Here is a 17,191-nt window from a genome sequence, read left to right as displayed (position 1 = left end):
TTACTTACTGGTTTTCTTGTTAACTATTTCCCCCTTCTGCTAGAATGTAAGTTCCAGGAGGACAAAGTTTTGTTTCTGTTTTGTTCACTATCATGTTCCCAGGACACAGGACAAGGTCTGGCATATAATGAGCACTCAGTACGTATCTGACTGAAGGAAGTGATGAGTGAATGGGGGCTATGAGCCCAGGGTCCGCTCTCACTTCCCTGACCATCTGGTTTCTGATTTGGCTTTATTTCATTGAGGGGAAATGTGATCTTTTCTAACCTTTGTTGTTTTCTGGGATAATCTGCAGATGTTTAGGGATGGGGTAAAGGTGGAAGTGAGAAGTCGAATAACCCCATGGAGGGGATGTGAGGGGCAGGCACCTGAGCGTGACGTGAATGGGGCTGGGAAGTCCTTGGCAGAAGAAGCCACCTGCATAGTGAACAAGTGTCCTGTGGACCGAGGGCCCCGGGGACACGTGACTGGGGTTGGTGTTCCATGTCCCGGGAGAACCGTCATGCTCATGGCTCAGCTGACCCCTCCAGCACAATGGTGGGGGTGGCGGTGCTGCCCGGTGCGCCCCGAGGAAGCAGGCACGAGAGGCAAAGGATGGAAATTTAGGGCGGGGACCTGCACGGGACGCAAGTTCAGATCACCGGAAGGACGTGGGCTTCTGCTCTCAGGACAGCACTGCAGCTTATATACAGTCATGGAAGAAACTGTGACTTCAAACTGCGCACTTCACGTTGATTTCCAAGTTCCTTTGACAGAGCTATCACATATCCAGTAGTTAAAAAGCGTTTTTGTTTTTTTTTTCTTTCCTAGAGGCATGGCCAAGACAGCACAGCATGGTGAAAAGGAGTGGGGACTTGAAAGCCTTTTAGCCCTCACTTGTATGTGACCTTGGCCCAGTCCCTGCACCTCCCAGAGACAGACCAGGATCAAATTCCTGTGTCACAAGCTGTGTGACCTCAAGTAAGCACCCTGGCCTCTCTGGGCTCCAGCTTCTTTACCTATAAGGTGGGGGCAGTAGTAATTACTCACAGAGATGCCACAGGAGTGAATGAGGTGAGAAATGTAAGTGTATAGCTCACATCCTGGTCCAGAAGAGTAGAGGAAATCGTATCAAATCTGTCACTGCCACTTTCTAAGTCTGTGCTCCAAAAACTCCCTTAGGAGCTGGCCATTTCTGGAGACGCCAGGGTCTTACACTTGAACCTCTCCACTGTTCCTCAGGAAGTGGGTTCTATTCCCAGGGTCCAGGGAAGGAGGTTTAGAACAGGAAACTTCATGGAGAGGTCCCCACATGCCTCCAGGGGCTTGGGAAAGATGGGGAAATTAGGAGAATATAGGTTTGATGGTCTTCTGGGACAGCCCAAGACCAGGAGGAAGGGGTGGGCCTGGCAGAGCCAGGCTGGGGTCTTACAGGAGGACAGGAAGAGTGCGCGAGAGCCCAGAGCCACTCCTGTTTCACCAGGGCTGTGACCTGCATGCAATTTGTGGGCTTCGGGCTGTGGCTTCCGATGCCTGGGGCCCCTCTCTGCTGGTGGCCCTGCAGTCATCCCACCAGCTGGCTGGCCACCGTGTCGGCCTGGGGCTGACCCACGGGCAGAGGACAGAGGCCTCCATCCAGACACACACTCCCTGCTCCTGACAGCTGGGTAACCTGCTCTGCTGCTTTGGCTTTTGTCAACTGTTCCAGAACTCTAGGAGGCAATGGGCAGCAGGGGAATGCCAGGCATGCAGGAAGGAAGAGGGACTCAGCATTAAGACCGAATGTCAGGGGACGTCAGTGTTAGACAGAGAGGAAATTAAGGGTTGAGAAGAGAAAAGAGAGGCAAAGGGATGGCAGAGCTATGCTGCTGCTAAGGGTACCCAGCACCTTTGGGGCCCAAAAAGCCTTGGGAGCCACGACCTATAGCTGGTGGTCACAACACACCAGGGATACTGTTCTACGGCCTGAGGAGGTCCCAGCTATTCGGCCCCATCCCCTGGATGCTGCAACTTAGGGTGAACCAACCACACTCCATCCCTGACCTCAGTCCTCCACCTGCGAAAGGCAGAAAATACTGCCAGCAGCACAAGATTATCAGAGGACCGGACCAAATCACAGACATGGGAACCTTTAGCAGGGCCTGGAGGAAGGAGACTCAAAAAGACTCAGTGTTCAAAAAGACTGAATGGAGGCAGAGGACTTGGGAGACAAGAATTCGAGTCCCAGCCCTGCCCCTCGTTCATGGGGTACGCTAGGTAATTCTCACCTCTTTTCTATGGCTCAGTTTCCTCCTTTTAAGAAACTTAGATGCCTGCAGTACACACAACTCAAAAAACAAAAACCAAACCACTCCACAAGCCACTCCACAAAAAAAAAAAAAAAAGAATAAAACAAAAACCAAAAACAAACACTCCACCAAAATGAAGAAGAGAAAAAACAGCCCTTTTCCCGAGCCTCAGTGCCACTGGGACCAAGACACAGCCCAGCCCCAGAAGCCCCCGAGGCCTCTCCCACCTCCTCGGGCCCCAGGCCGGGGTCTTTTACCTTCGTAGGAACTGCTGACTGGCGGAGGGTGCCTGATGAGTAACCACAGAGAAACTACAACCGGAACCGCCGTGCACGGCAAGATGGGGTGTGGGGCAAGGAGAAAGTGGTGGGTCAGAAAACGGAGGGCAAAATCCACCAGGGGAAGAGGAGGACCCTCCGGGCAGAGGTCTAGGTTCCGGGGGGGCTGGGGGCAACATAGACACCTGGACAAGCACTGGGGGGGCAATGGCTCTGTCCTCCCTGTGAGCCCCTCCATACACTCTCCAGAAAGCCATGGGGCAGCAGGAAACTATGAAATAAAAAGGCATATAATCCTGCTGGAAACAGGGCCACCAGATCACCACTCCAGGGACAAGGGAAATGTCAAGGGTGGGAAATTCTCCACCCCACCATGCGGTCCCAGGCTGGCACATATATGCCTTTTGTGCCCATTTCTCTGAACACCTACACCTATCCACGTCCTCTGGGCTGGCTGTGCTTCCTTCACCCACGCTCCATTAGCTGCTGGAGGTCGAGACCCGCCATGGGAAACCAAGTCCTGATCAGGCTTTGCTCTGTAACCTCTCATGTGACACTTCTCTGGTCCTTGCATCGCACCCCCAATCAGTACAAGAGGATGAGAAGCACCCATAGACCCTCTTGGAACCACAGCAAAGCCCTGCCTCTGCTCTGCGGCCAGAGGAGCTCAGCTAAAGCTCTTGGACAAGGGGGCACCTAGACACAGGCCCTGCTTCTGGGGGCCCCCCCGCCCAATGAAATCCCTGCCCCAATATTACCATGGCAACGTCGGCCTGGAAGATCTGCTTGATGAACTTGTTCCTGGAGGAGTGGACCAGCTGGATGATGTCCCCGTGCAGGGTGTCCCGGTTCTTCTCCAGGAAGCCTGAGCAGCAGCAAAGAGCAGTCACACCTCGCCAGCTCCGGCAGCCTCCCCTTGACAGGACTCAGCCCCTCCCCAAATCCACAAGGTCTGGGCCAGGAAGACCCTCAAAATTCACCTAATTCGGCCACATCCATTTTATAGCAGGGGACACTGGGGCCTGGAGAGGACAGAGCAGTTTTCCCAAGGTCACAGAGAAAGTGAGGGACAGAACCAGAATTGGAACTGGTCTCCCCAGCCACACAGCCCCCCTCTTCCAGGCCCAGTCAAAGAGGAGGGCAGGAGGTCTCAGTCCCCAGGAGGGGCCACCTTCCTGACTGAACCACCCCAGCGCCTGAAATGCCAGCTTTAGTCTTTTGAATGACGGCTGGGACCTGAAACACCTTACGTGAGGGCTTGCAGCTGGACAAACGTCTCCTTGAGCAGTGGACTACAGAGAAACTCTACGGGACTAAAAATAACTGCACGCAGGCACAGTTGGGGCAGTTATGAACAATAAGATACAAAAAGGCCACGAAGAAACTGCCGTTTCTGAGGTGCCGGGAGCAAAAGCAGGGCACTGCGCATAACCCCTGCACACGGCACCACCAAGGGAGTGGGCAGACCACCTAAGCCGCACCTCTGGCCCCACCCACTGACCTGCCCCCACCCTCAGCCCTGTTTAAGGAAGAGCCCGCCCCCACTCAGGGAACAGCAGGACACCTGTTTCTTGTTCTCGCTGCCCGGGGCTGCAGCATGAGTCCCAGAAAAGACTTGCCTCAGTTTCTCGTCTGGCCTCTTATCAATTTCTACTGATTAAAGAGTCCAAGGACTTGAGTCAGTGACAAAGGTGTCAGAAGCCCTTGTTAAGTGTGTCCCCTGGGAGAGAATACATTCATCTGGCACCAGCTAATAGTAAAGGAATTAACTTAAAATGCCTTGTATTCAGATAGTGCCTTATATTTTACAAAGTGCCTTCACAGAAGTAATGCTCACGTCACCTCCATATACGAGGGACAGGTGGGGATTATCTTCCTCATCCCACAAGATATGAAACCGATGTTCAGAGAAGCAGAGCAAGGTGGTTAATACCACACAACAAGCCACAGGCTGAGTTAAGACCTGAGCCCAGGAACCCTGGGGCCAACCCAGGGAGGCTTCCCTGCACCACACAGACTGCAAAGAAGGCTGCCATTCCCAGGAACTGAGGACTTAGGAACTGGTTAATGAGGGGCCTTGCTAGGGTGGGGCAAAAGACGGGGTGCCCAAGGGCTAGGGATGCCTGAGGAGGAGGAACCTTGCAGAGAAGCAGGACCATTTCTCCCAGGACTCAGGCTGCCCTGGCTGGTAGACAGCACGGAGACCCAGTGGTGAGCTACCCACCTGGCATCTGTGGAGGGGCGAGCTGCAGGAGCCCCTCAGTAGAGGAAGGGTGGGCTCTGAAGTTGGGATGGAATTACAGGGCCCTAATTAAAGCTCTATGACAGACTCACTCTGGGACCCTAGGAAGGTCCCCTTCTGGGCCTCAGCTTCCTTATCTTTTGAATGAGGATGTACCCATAAGCTCTTGCTCCTTTTCAGATCACCTAACACCACCCATGTCATAAATAAGATGCTGGATTAAAATGGCACTCTGTGGACAGAAAATGTTTAAACACTGGCAGAAGTGTTTAAAGCAGCTTAAAACCTGATTAGTGACCTTAGGCAAGTCGGTTCCCTCTTGGGGCCTCAGTTTCCAAATCCATAAAAGTAGATGACCCATATGTTCCCTCCAGATCTAACAATATTCTATAATTTTATAGCTCAGTACAGCTCACTCTGGAATGTTGTGACGCCTGGTACATAATAGATGCTCAGTGAACATTGGTGGGCCTGAACTGAAAAATATAATCCTCTCTTACTCCAAACAATAGACCCATTTGTTTGCCCAACAGACCTTAAAACTTAATATTGTCTTCCTTCTTTCTAACAGGAGGGTCAGCTATCACACTTGATATTTTAAGGACATCTGACAGCCTTCAGCTTCCACCTCTGCAGCATGGCTCACCCTCTGTCTCCTGGACCAACTCAACAAGGAGGTAGGAAGCCAGTGGCTCTTTGCTTGTTTTGAATTTCACTGACTTTGGTTGTGGGTGGAAACCCCTAGGGCTGAAGGCAGGAGCTCAGTGTAGACACATCCCTCAGCTGATGCCCATTTGAGGCCAGGCCTTTGCCCCTGGGTGGGAGGGGCGGGGTTGGCAAGGACAGTCTGCAGGCTTTTGACAGACCCTGTAAGAATTCCAAGGAAGGTAAACTTGACTGTGTTCTGACCCTCTTCCTCACTTCTATCTTTAAAATGAGCCCAATTGCACGTCCCAGGAGAAAAGAAGATATGTATGTTTCAAAGACCAAACTTGGTCTTGTTGCTGAAGGAATCTTGGTGGGTAACTGGGCTGGTTCTAGGCCTGGCTTTGCACCCAATAGGCTGTGTGATCTAAGAACCGTTAACTTCCCCTGCTGAGTCTCAGTTTCCCCATGTGTGAAAAAGAGCACTGAGCCCACCCAAAGAATTGAAACCAGAGACTCAGAAAGATATTTATATACCCAAGTTCATGGCAGCACTATCCACCATAGCCAAAGGGTGGAAACAACCCAAATGTCCATCAGCAGATGAATGGATAGATAACATGTGGCGCATGTGTATACAATGGGATATTATTCAGTCATAAAAAGAAAACTGACACATGCTACAGCATGGATGAACCTTGAGGTTATTACGCAAAGTGAAATAAGCCATACACAAAAGAACAAGTATTGTATGTTTCCACTTATATGAGATACGCAGAATAGTCAAATACATAGAGACAGAAAGTGAAACAGAGGTCGTCAGGGGCTGGGGGAGGCGGAGGAGGATGGAGAGCTATTATTTAACAGGCACAGAGCTTCTATCTGTGGTGATGAATAGGCTCTGGAGAGTGGGGACAGTTGCACAATAAGTGAACATACTTAATGCCACTGAACTGCAGACTTAAAAATTGTTAAAATGGTAAATTTTATATTATATTTATTTTACCACAATTTTAAAAAATCTCTAAAAATAGAAAGAAGGAAGGAAAGAAGTAAAGAGAGAAAGAAAAAGAAAGAAAAAAAGAAAGAAAGCAAAGCAAAGCAAAGCAAAGCAAAGCACTGAGCCCAAAGCTGCCCGAAGTCCCTTCTGGGTTTGTATTCCAGGCCCCTCATGTCTTTGTATTCCCTGAGCTGGAGAGGGGAAGGGAGGGAGGGAACACAGCAAAGAGAGACAGCTGACCCAAGAGGGCCTGCCTGTACCTTGGGTCTCATAGTAGACGACACCTGCAAAGTGGTTGATCCCAAACTGGGTCTCGTGGTTGTTCTTGGGGGGAATGTAGTTCGAGTTAAGCTTGTGCTGGGAGTTCAGCTTATGCAACATGGTGGTGTCCGTGCCCTGGGGAACCAAGCAGCAGCTGTCAAGCCCGCCCTTTCCTCCATGCCTTACTCTCCACCAGGCCCTACTGCTTTTCCTGCCCCATGTCTTTGCACCCCCTCTTCTGTCTTTCTCAAGAGCTTCCCCCCCTTTATTTATACCTCACACAGAGCTCTCTGGGTCTCCATTTCCCCACTTGTTAAGTGGGTGAATTGGAATTACATAACCTTCAAAGTACATTCAGTTTAGAAAATCTATTTCCCACAATTAAAATCATGAGAGCAGCCCCTCCCCACTCCAAGGCATATTCTGTGCCAGTTGCATGCTTGGATCTTCATCATTTGGTCCAGGACCCATTGCACTGTAGGTGATTCCCAAATGTCAGATGAACACACTTGAATTGGCCCTAGAGCTATGCTGAAAAGTGCGCATCATTAGTCCTATTTTACAGATGAGGAAAGCTGAAGCTCAGAGTGTGCCGGGGACCTGTCTGCCCCACCTTGTCACAGGCCCACCTTGGGGAACTTGCTCTCCTCGTCGATGAGGGAGATGATGTTCATGGGCTTGTTGGCGATCATGTCCAGGGCATCCTGGTTGTCTGTGAACTCGATGTGCAGCCAGTCGATGCTCTCCAGGTCGTACTCCTCCTGCTCCAGCTTGAACACGTGCCGCACAAAGAACTGCTGCAGGTGCTCGTTGGCAAAGTTGATGCAGAGCTGCTCGAAGCTGCAGGGAGGGCGCAGGGCACAGGGGGCGGGCAGGGGGCGGGCAGGGGGCGTTCAGGCCCTGCCCCTCCCACTCGGGGAGCCTGACTGTGACTTGGCGTGCAGTGCACCCCAGGGCACACTGCTCCCACGTGGAATCTCCAACCTCTGAGGTGGGGCCACATAGCAGGTACAACCCCCTCCATGTACAAGAGTAGACACTGAGGCCCAGCGAGGCCAAGCACTCGCCCAAGGTCACTCAGTGAGTCAGAAGGAGAGTTAGGGCTGGAGCCCTTGTTCCCAGCACCACCAGGTCCTGGGAAAGGGCTGTCCAGTGGGCACATAACCCCAGCAGAGCACCTGGGAGGGGAAGAGCCAAGGCGCTGGGGAGGTGGGACACAAAGAGAGATTTAAAGTGTTAGTGGATGTGGGATGGAGGCCCACAAGATTGGGCAAACAGAGCCCCGACAGTGATATCTCTGAGCCACCAACTAGCACTCTCCCAGGGGACAGACTCTTCATGTATTCAGCGTGGGTGCTTTGGTGGTGCAGGAGGGCTTTGAGACATCGGAACATTATAGGGATGAAAGTGACTTGCTTGGGATTACATGGCTAAAAAGTAAGGCAGGACCAGCTGTCTCCAGCCCCCAGGATCCATCTGGATCTGCTCGATCCATCTGCCTCTCACACGGCCCCCAGGAGGGGCAGGACCCCAAGTGGGGCCAAGACCCCCTTCAAAGCTTTGCTCAGGCCCAGCCTCTCCTGCTTTCAGGCACCTTGCAACTTGGACACTGGACTGGCAGGCAGTGGGGACTGCAGTGTCCCCGATAGTGTAAGAGCCCCTTAGCTGGCCTAGCTGATGCAGGGACTGGAGGGGATGGGGAGGAAGGGGAGAGGGCCCACCAGGATGTCTGAAGTCAAATTTTTCAACAGCTTGGCAGTGTGCTTGGAACCAGCTAAATGTAGTTTAAAGGGAGAGATGTGACACTTGTGCCTCTGTTGCAGAAGAAAATTCCCACAGGGCAGAGCCCCAATGTGTTACCTGTTCACGGCAAAGTTCTCGAACCCAAAGATATCCAGGAGGCCGATAGACCTGCGAGAGTTCTTCACCTCCTGGGAGGGGGGCTTGTAAATCGCTGCATTGATCTTGTCCACGATCCACACAAAGAGCCGCCCGTAGATCCCCTGAGGGGAGAGGCTGCTACATCAATGGCCGGGCGCAGCTGCCCCCTCCCAGGGACACAGGCCAGGCTCCAGTCCCTTCCTGCTGCATGAAACCCCCAAGCCTTTACTCCAGCTGTTCCCTCTGCCTGGAACACCCACTCCTGCCTCAACAATTCCTGCTCTGTGGAGCTATCAGCTCCCCAAGAAACCCTCTCTGACCTTTCAGTTCAGGCCCCCATCTCTCTGACCACCTCTGTCACCCCTTCAGCTCTATCTTGAGGGTCCCAGAGCCCAGTACAGGGCCTGGAGCTGGGGAGGGGCTCACTGGATGACAAACAGGTGACAGGAAACTGGCAGGACTGGGGGGCCGCCCCACCAGACCCAGTCCTTCTTTAGTGTCTTCTTTGGAGAGACCAGAGAGGGTGTCCCAGGGCAGAGAATAGCACAGCAGACTGACTAATCAAAGAATATGATTCAGCATGAGGTCCAACGGGCTAGATATCAAAGCAGGCCCAGAGCAAAGGGCCTGAGGGCACCAGAGCTGTCAGGGCCCCTGAAGAGCACAACACCCTGCCCCTGTGGGACAAGTGGGGCTCCGGGGAAGGCAGACTCTTGCCTGGGTCCCAGAGAGAGAGAGAGCCAGTGGCTAGAGCCTGGACCCAAGGGCAGACTGGGGTCAAGGCCCAGATGTCCTTCCGGCTCTGTGTACTCCTCAGCTCCTGCCCATCAACAACCACCCTCCCACTGGCCTCTCCACCTTGACAAAGGCGTCTCGCACGTCCAGTGCCTGCTCCCTGCTGAGCGGGGTGGACACCGTCTCCCCACGGGTGATGATGGTGCGGCTAGTCAGGCAATTCATCAAGTCCTGGGGGTTCACCTGGTGGAGTGACATCCAAGGGCTCACCCCACCACCTGCCGACCCACCCCTCTCTCCACCACACCCAGAAACCATCCCCCCACTTTCCAACTAGGCCTTGATCAGACTGTTCCCTCCACTGGGAATGCCCTTCCCCATGGCGCTATGGCCAAATCCTCCCCAGTTATCAAAAGGAAGGAATTGCTTTCTCCTCGACAGACCCCTCCTATCCCCCCAGCATGTCACGTCCATCCCAGGACTGTCTCTGACTCTGGCTTTATTTATCCCAGTTTTCCAACTCAGGGCAGAGCTAATAAAGATTTGCTAAAAGACTGACCCACTAAGGGCCCCCCAGTGCCCTATGCCATCCCCAGGACAGCTGATCTGGGACAGGCAGTGAGGCTCCCAGGCTCCGGGCCCACTCCTCCTCTGGGACCTGTGCCCAGCAGGTTCTCAATGTTGAATTCTAGAACTCTCCAAGCAGAGCACCCCAGCCCTCCTCAGCCCAAAGTCAGAAATGCCCCCTGAAAGAAAAGGAAACAGCCATGGGGCAGAAGGTGGGAGACTGACCTCAAGCAGGGATGCGGCTGTGGCCAGGGATGGGGAGAAGAGGACTTCGCAGGCATCCAGGTTTTCAAACGTGCGGTCTGTCAGCAGCAACACGGTGCAGCGTCAGGCAAGGAAGGGTGGGCATGGGGGTAAAGGGGCCGTCTAGGCGGATGAGGCGGCCACTCCTGGGGGACTGCCCTGTCCACAGAGGGCATCAGCATCATGACTAAATGCTTTTATGGGTGTCTGATAAATGTTCTCGCCATGCCACGTATGGTGAGGGCACCATGGGCACCATGAGGGTAGGAACCATGTACACCCAGCACCTGGCTCCATGCCTGACATCCAAGTAGCAGACACTGGGAGTCATGCCCCTCACCCCGACCCCCACTCCAGACTCCCAGAGCAATCAGTGGCTCCTGAGACAGGCTTGGTAAACTTGCATAGCTCAGTGCCTGATACCACCTGCTTCTCCCCAAAAGTACCCTGCTCTCTCAGGCCTCAGGACCTTTGCATAGGCTCTTCCTTCTGTCCGGTGCACCCTTTCTCCACGTCGTTTAGTCTTTCAAGACTCACTAGACTGTGAGCATCTTCAAGCTGGGATCATTCATTCGTTCACTGAGTAAAGCTTCCTAGAGCTCTTACTCTGTCCCAGGACTGGGCTGGGCACCAGGGGCAAGAGCAGAGTGGACTTGGTGCCTGCCTCAGAGGACACCTCCCAGCCTGGCACACTGTCGGTGCCCAGGGAGTGGTAGATGAGTGACTAAAACACACTTCCTTCTTTAGCTTTCCTTCTCTTTTGAGGAGGCTGCTCAGTGACTCACCCTCATACTGCAGGTTGCCCAGGTGCAGGATGGCGGCCAGGAGCTTTGAGATCTCCCAGTTCTCGGTGTCAGTGAACATGAGCACCTTCATGGCCGAGCGGATGTTGGCGTACTCCTGGCTGTCCTCGCGGCCCTCACAGGTTATGCAGTTACCCTGGGGAGAAGGGGTGGGAGAGTGGGGGTGGGAGAGTGAGGCTCTGAAGGGTGTCAGGGAGGACAGAGGTACCCCGAGAGAGGAAGTGCCTGGGCTGAGGGGCCCACTCTGCCTGGCCAGGCCAGCCTGGGGCTCTGGGCACTGACTTCACTTATGTCTAGAAAGCTCCTGGCTGGGCTTCTCAAGAACACACCTACATCTGGGGAGCCTGAATGCCCCTTCTTCCATAAGTGAGAGGAGCTGTTCACCCACCTTACAGACTGGAACCCCTCACCAGGTGTTCAAGAAGGAGTGTTGAAGGAGGTATGGAAGGACAAGGGGTTAACTGCAGACAGGTGGGGCATCAACTGGGGTCTGCCCCACTGTGTGTGCCTACAAGACCTGTGTGTGTGTGTGTGTCCAGGTGTGTCAGCCAGCTAAAGGAAGTGTCCAGGAAGGCCTGTCACACCTATAACACACATACACACAGACACGTATATTTGTTGCCCACATCCCTCAGGTGCCACAGCCCACTCTTGCATCCACGTGGCTGGCCCAGTTCAGGTCCAGACAACCAGGCATGGGCTTCCCTCAGCACTAGGGAAGCTGATGCTCCCAAGCCAGCCTGCTGTATGCATGGCCTCCCACTGGTGCTGAGTGGCAGCAATGGTCCCGGGCCCACTTTTGCTTGGTGACCAGACGGAAGCAAGAGGCTGGCACCAGGGCCCTGCAACCAGCGAGCCTCTGAGGCTAAAGCCGCAGCAGCCTGTGCACTGCAATCCTGGGGGCCCTGCAGAGGTCCCAGTCTGAACATCTTCAAAGACTGAAGGAACTCAGCACACCTGTGCACGCAGGTCCGGGTGCGTGTACATGTGGGCGTGTGTGTGTCTATGCGTCCCTGGGTCCAGGACGTCTATACACATTTAGGAATGTGTGTGTATTTGAGGTGAGGATTCATCTAGATGTGTGTGCAAGCGTGTGCCCAAGTGGGGACAGGCCTTAGGGTGGGCTGGGGCCACTCGGGGGACAGGAGAAAGCCCACAAAGAAGTTCCCACCCACCAGGCCTGGAGCTGAGGAGGAGCTGTGAGGGGAGCCCCCCTCCCCAGGTGCCCCACCAAGGCCTCACCATGGCCAAGTAGTTATAGTCCGTGGCTTGGCCCAGGCCCAGCTTCTTCTTCTGCTCCTCGCTCATGCCCTCCAGCATGCAGTAGAACACGTGGTAATTCCTTTCGTCGGGGGCCTGAAAATGTGGGCACAGGGTGTTGGGGGATGGGGTGGGAGGGCAGGAGGAGGCCATCAGAAACCGAATAATTAAGAGAACTGTCAACAGTTTACTATTTTAACAAAGGCCTTTCATGAAAAAGCCCAGGTGGGTGGGTCTCCTGGTGGGATTTCAGGCACTAAGGCAAGAAGACAGTGGCACAGGGACAGTTAAGGCCAGGCAGACAGTGTGCACCCCACGCACCCCTGAACCTGCGGTCCTGTGCGGGTGCAGCTCTGCCCCGGGACTCGGGCCCACCTGGCGACAGACGCGTGACTTCTCCAGCAGGTACTGCTCAATCCTGGCGCCCTCGATGGCGCCCCGCTTGTTGAAGTGGATGTCGATGTACTTCCCGAAGCGGCTCGAGTTGTCGTTGCGGATGGTCTTGGCATTCCCAAATGCTGTGGATGGGCAGAGGGTCCCAGTCAAGGTCAATTCCCACCCAGCCGCCCCGCCCTGCCCTGAGAGCCCTGGCCCTACCTTCCAGGATGGGAGTGGCTTCCAGCACCTGCTGCTCAATCCACGAGTGCTGCCCACTGATGGCCGCCAGAAACTGCAGGATCAGCTTCGTGCTCTCCGTCTTCCCTGCCCCAGACTCGCCACTGCAGGGGAGACCCAGGGAGAGGCAGGAGCTGTTACAGCCCTAAACTGCTCCCCCACCTCTGACCAGCTCCGCATCTATAAAATGGGCTGACACTAAGGACCTTCCAGGGCTAGGGAAAGCGAAAGGTGCTCAGTGCCCTGCCACAGCCAAAGGTTACTTTCCCTCCCCTTCATTCAGACACACACCCCCATCCATACTCCCACAGAACATGTTATGTTCTAGATGCTCAATCAATGTTTTGTCCTTTAACCCTCTGCCCAGGAGAGCACAGGCATCTGAGATTTCAACTGAGTGTAACTTTAGGAGGCAGCAGTAAACAACGTTGACCCCAAAAGCTAACATGAGCTTTGGTAGCATTAAGAGAGATATAGGGCCTGGGAAAGGGGAGGTGATTCTCCACATCATGAGCCATTAGCAGCACAGAGCTGGAGCTCTAGGGGCTAAGCCTGGAGCTCCACGCTGGTGCCGGGCTGCCCACCTGATGATGCAGCACTGGTCACGGCTGTTGCGCTTCATGTTGAAATAGCAATTGTCAGCGATGGCGAAGATATGGGGGGGCATCTCCCCAATCTTCTTGTTGGTATACTGGCGGATGTTTTCTGGCGAGTAGATAGAGAGCAGCTGGTAGGGGTTCACAGCCACCAGGATGGAGCCCGTGTAGGTCTGTGGGCAACAAGGAACAGGGAGCTCACCCCTGGGGGGCTCTGACTCTAGAAAGCTCTCAGGCTCTGCCTTGCTCCGTCCCTCTGGAAGGGAGAGCACTAGCTTTGGAGTCGCATGGACCTTGGGGTCAGAACCCTACCTTCCTCTGAGCTGAGGGTGGAACCTTCAGACTAGCATTGAGTTGGGCTCAGAATAGGAGCTCAGTGACATGGGATGAAGGGAAAGAGGAAGTGGGGAGAGAGGGAAAGAGGATCTCTAAGCCTTGGTTTCCTTACCTTTATCTGTAAAATGGTCATAGTATGACTCTTTATGAAGGTTAAAGAAAGTGGTGGACTTTAGAATTCAGAGCACACTTTAGGTAAATATCAAATGCTGCTCCCACCTTTGCCTCCAAACATTGCATCTCAAACTTTTGGAATGAAATGTACAAACTGGGCCTTTCCAGAGCAGAGGCTGGGTTGGTGAGATGGGAGTGGAATCAAGCCATAAAGAGTTGGAGGGGCTGGGTGGGCCCGGGTCTCTACAGCACTGCCGTTTGCTCTGGGGGACAGAGTGCCTCCAGCCACTCCGGGCAGTGTGGACACAGCGGCCAGACACACCTCAGCCTTCTGGGGCCTTTTCCCGCCTTGGGCTCCTCGATGAGTGCAACTGTGTGCAAAATTTCCTGCTGTGGGCCCAGGCCCTGCCACACGAGGAACAACAGGGCCTGGCCCTCTTGCCACCAGGACACAGTGAGGCCCTGACGGACTACTTCTCCCTTCCCCTACCCCTCCCCACCCCAACTTGAAGAGGTCAGCCTCAGCCCATAATTGGTGACAGATCTACTGACATCTGAGCCTGGAAGGGCTGAAGAAAGATGCAACTTTGCAGGGGAGGTGACGCCTCACACCAGAGCCACAACCACCCCCCAGCAGCCTCAGCCCAAGGTGGCCGTGCAGAGAAAGCACTGCTACCCACACCGCATGCCAGGGGAGGTGCCCACCCTGGGCAGCCACGCAAAGCTGCCCTTGGCTGAGCGCCCCAGACCCAGGCTTCAGTCCTGCCAGACCCCACCCTGTGGGCCGTGGAGGACTCCCCTCTCCCACCAGGGCTCTTCCTCCTAGCAGCCCACACCAGAGGCAGCTGAGCCTCATCATGCTGACCATGTGCCAGAGCCCAAGCCGGGAGAGACAGGGTGGGACAGGGAAGGAGGCTGGAGGGGAGCTGCCCGGCCAAGCACATGCCGAGATCTGGGGCCCGCTCTGTGCTGCACTCACTCGCCCTCCACAGCTGGTCTGAGGTTGGAAAGCGGGGAGAAAAGGCAACTGATCAGTGGGGGTGGGGAGGTAAGGGCCTTCTCTAGCAGCAACATCCCACAAAGCCCAGGGCTGGGCTAAATTCTCAGAACAGCACCTACCAACCTCTAGCCCCGAGATGCCTCAGCCACGGTCCCCTACAGCTCAGCCCTGCCAAGTGGTGGGAACTAGCTAGACTCTGGTCCCCGGGCAGGAGAGACAGCCACAAAGAACATCCCTTCAGCAGATCACGTCACTTCTCTAAGCCTCAGCTTGCTCATCTGTAAAAGAGGGATGGTTAACACTCACCTCCCAGGGCTACTGCAAAGACCAAAGGACATAACCTTTGACAGGTGCCTGGTACAGAGTGGCTGTGCATAAGTGCCACCTTCCCTGCTTCTGAATACTTCCTTAACAATGTGATGCTCAGCCACCTAGCCTGTGATCATCATGTGACGTGAGGCTCGTTCCACGCAGTCATTCAAGAACCCTTCACTGAGGCACACGGGGAGACTGACAGCCTCACTCTGGGTGCCGGGGAGGGAAAACCCAGGGTTGTGGGTGCTCAGACCAGGCACACAGATTCCTCGAGGTGGGGGTGTGGAAGAGGGGAGTGGAGGGCTTCTCAGTGGGAATCAAGCACAGGGGCGTGAAAGGGCATGACATTTGGGAGGACTGCTGAGAAAAGTCGCCCTGGCAGCTGGGAGGATGAATAGCAGCTACAGAGGCTGGAGACAGAAACACTATTTCAGACCAAATGAACCAGTCAACAGAGAAGTCAGAGTCAGATAGAGGTGGCCCTGAGGACAGGCTCAATGACCAGGAACAGGGCAAGGGCAGTGCAAGAGAGGGCAAAGGGCATACTGAGACACCCTGAGATGCCTTCCAGCAGCCTGGCCTGGACCCCCTTCTCCCACTCACAGCTTCCTTGGCCCTCTCTACCTAGCACTAGGCACCTCAGCCTCCTAGACATCCCCCAATGATGTCCCCCTTTGATGTCCACCAGCCTGTCCAGCCCGCAGCCCACTCTCCCCTCAAACCCTGCCCCTCCTCTGCCTCCTGGCTTGCAAACAGTGCCACCACCGTCCTTCACCAGGGCAGGATCCAGGGATGCCCCTCACTCCTTCACAGCAACCCACGTCTCTCCATGGGCACAACCACCTCCCTGGCCAGGTGCCTCTTCACCGGGCTCCTGGCTTCCACACTGCCCCCTACAGTCTGTCCTCTCCAGGGAACCAAGGTCAGCTTTTTAAAAATCTGATTGTGTCATCCCTCTGCTGAAAACCCTCAGGCAGTTCCCCAGGGCCTCAGATCAAAGTCCATATCCTTTCCCTGCCCACAAGACCCCCGAGCCCTGGCCCTTGCCAGCTGCATCCCACAGCCAGAGGCTCCCTCCATATTAAACCTTCAGGTAAAAGCACCACACTCCATCCTCTGCCCCCTCACCCAGCTAATGTCTGCTCATCCTTCAGGTCTAAACAGAGATGACTTCCCCCTGTGCAGGAAGAGGGGCCCCCTCCTGGGTGACCCATCACGGCCTGCGCGGCCCCTTTCACTTGGCCATAATTGTGGTTCAGGGCCTTGGGCTCCCAGTCTCGCTCTCCTCTCTACCTGAGGCCCCGCACTGTGCACAGCACGTAGGACATGTTCAGCAGATGTTTGGTGAGTGAACAAAAGAGTGACTCAATGAACAGATGGAGAAGAAATGAACCGGTGCCCCACAGGAAACAAGGAAGGGAGCCGAGGGGATAGGCCTGTCAGTAACACTGAGGCAGCCCTGCCTACGCTGACAGGATGGATGGCCTGGGGCTCTGGCTAGTGGGAAAACCACAGAACAGTGGGGAAGCAATGCTACCATTTGTGGAGAAAAGAATAAAAATTATATATAATTTATATCATATAAAACATACGATATACATTTTATATTTTTGTTTTATATTGCATATATGTTTACATATATTCTTTCTCTTGAAAGATAGATGAGAAGTTAGTAGTAGTGGCTGTCACTGTGGCAGGAGGAATACTTTCCAATCTGTAACACAAACACCCATTTCAAATTAAATAATAAAAATGAGGCCTCTTCCTTTGGTGAGGGGACCTTCCCCAGCAGAAAGACAAGGACACACCAACTGCCAGAAGGATTCCTCGGGTGCAGGATTTCACAGCTGCCAGGCCATCGCTCTTGGCGTTGCTCAGAAAGCCACAGGGAGGTGTGGTCATGACACCCCTTCTCAGATGGGAGAACTGAGCCTCCGAGAAGGGGCAGGACTTGCCAAGGTCATAGAGCAGATAAGCGGGGAGTGGGATGAAGGAGGGACCCTGGCACCGAGCCCCAGCTTTCACCTCCACAC

At 54.3% G+C, this 17,191-nt stretch overlaps 1 protein-coding gene across 1 annotated transcript in view; it reads right to left on the bottom strand.

The window, feature by feature from the left end:
* Positions 1-17,191, bottom strand: part of MYO7A (myosin VIIA) — an 86,213-nt gene that overhangs the window by 47,044 nt on the left and 21,978 nt on the right. Inside the window, 11 exon segments of the mRNA XM_032489482.1 lie at positions 3,304-3,410; positions 6,693-6,828; positions 7,323-7,533; positions 8,554-8,696; positions 9,433-9,552; positions 10,102-10,178; positions 10,905-11,058; positions 12,165-12,278; positions 12,558-12,700; positions 12,780-12,901; positions 13,382-13,566. Of these exon segments, the coding sequence (XP_032345373.1) occupies positions 3,304-3,410; positions 6,693-6,828; positions 7,323-7,533; positions 8,554-8,696; positions 9,433-9,552; positions 10,102-10,178; positions 10,905-11,058; positions 12,165-12,278; positions 12,558-12,700; positions 12,780-12,901; positions 13,382-13,566 (1,512 nt within the window).

This window comes from Camelus ferus, chromosome 10 (assembly GCF_009834535.1).
Source record: "Camelus ferus isolate YT-003-E chromosome 10, BCGSAC_Cfer_1.0, whole genome shotgun sequence".
NCBI lineage: Eukaryota > Metazoa > Chordata > Mammalia > Artiodactyla > Camelidae > Camelus > Camelus ferus.
The sequence above is the reverse complement of the archived record's forward strand: the minus strand, read 5'-3'. Positions and strand labels throughout refer to the sequence as shown.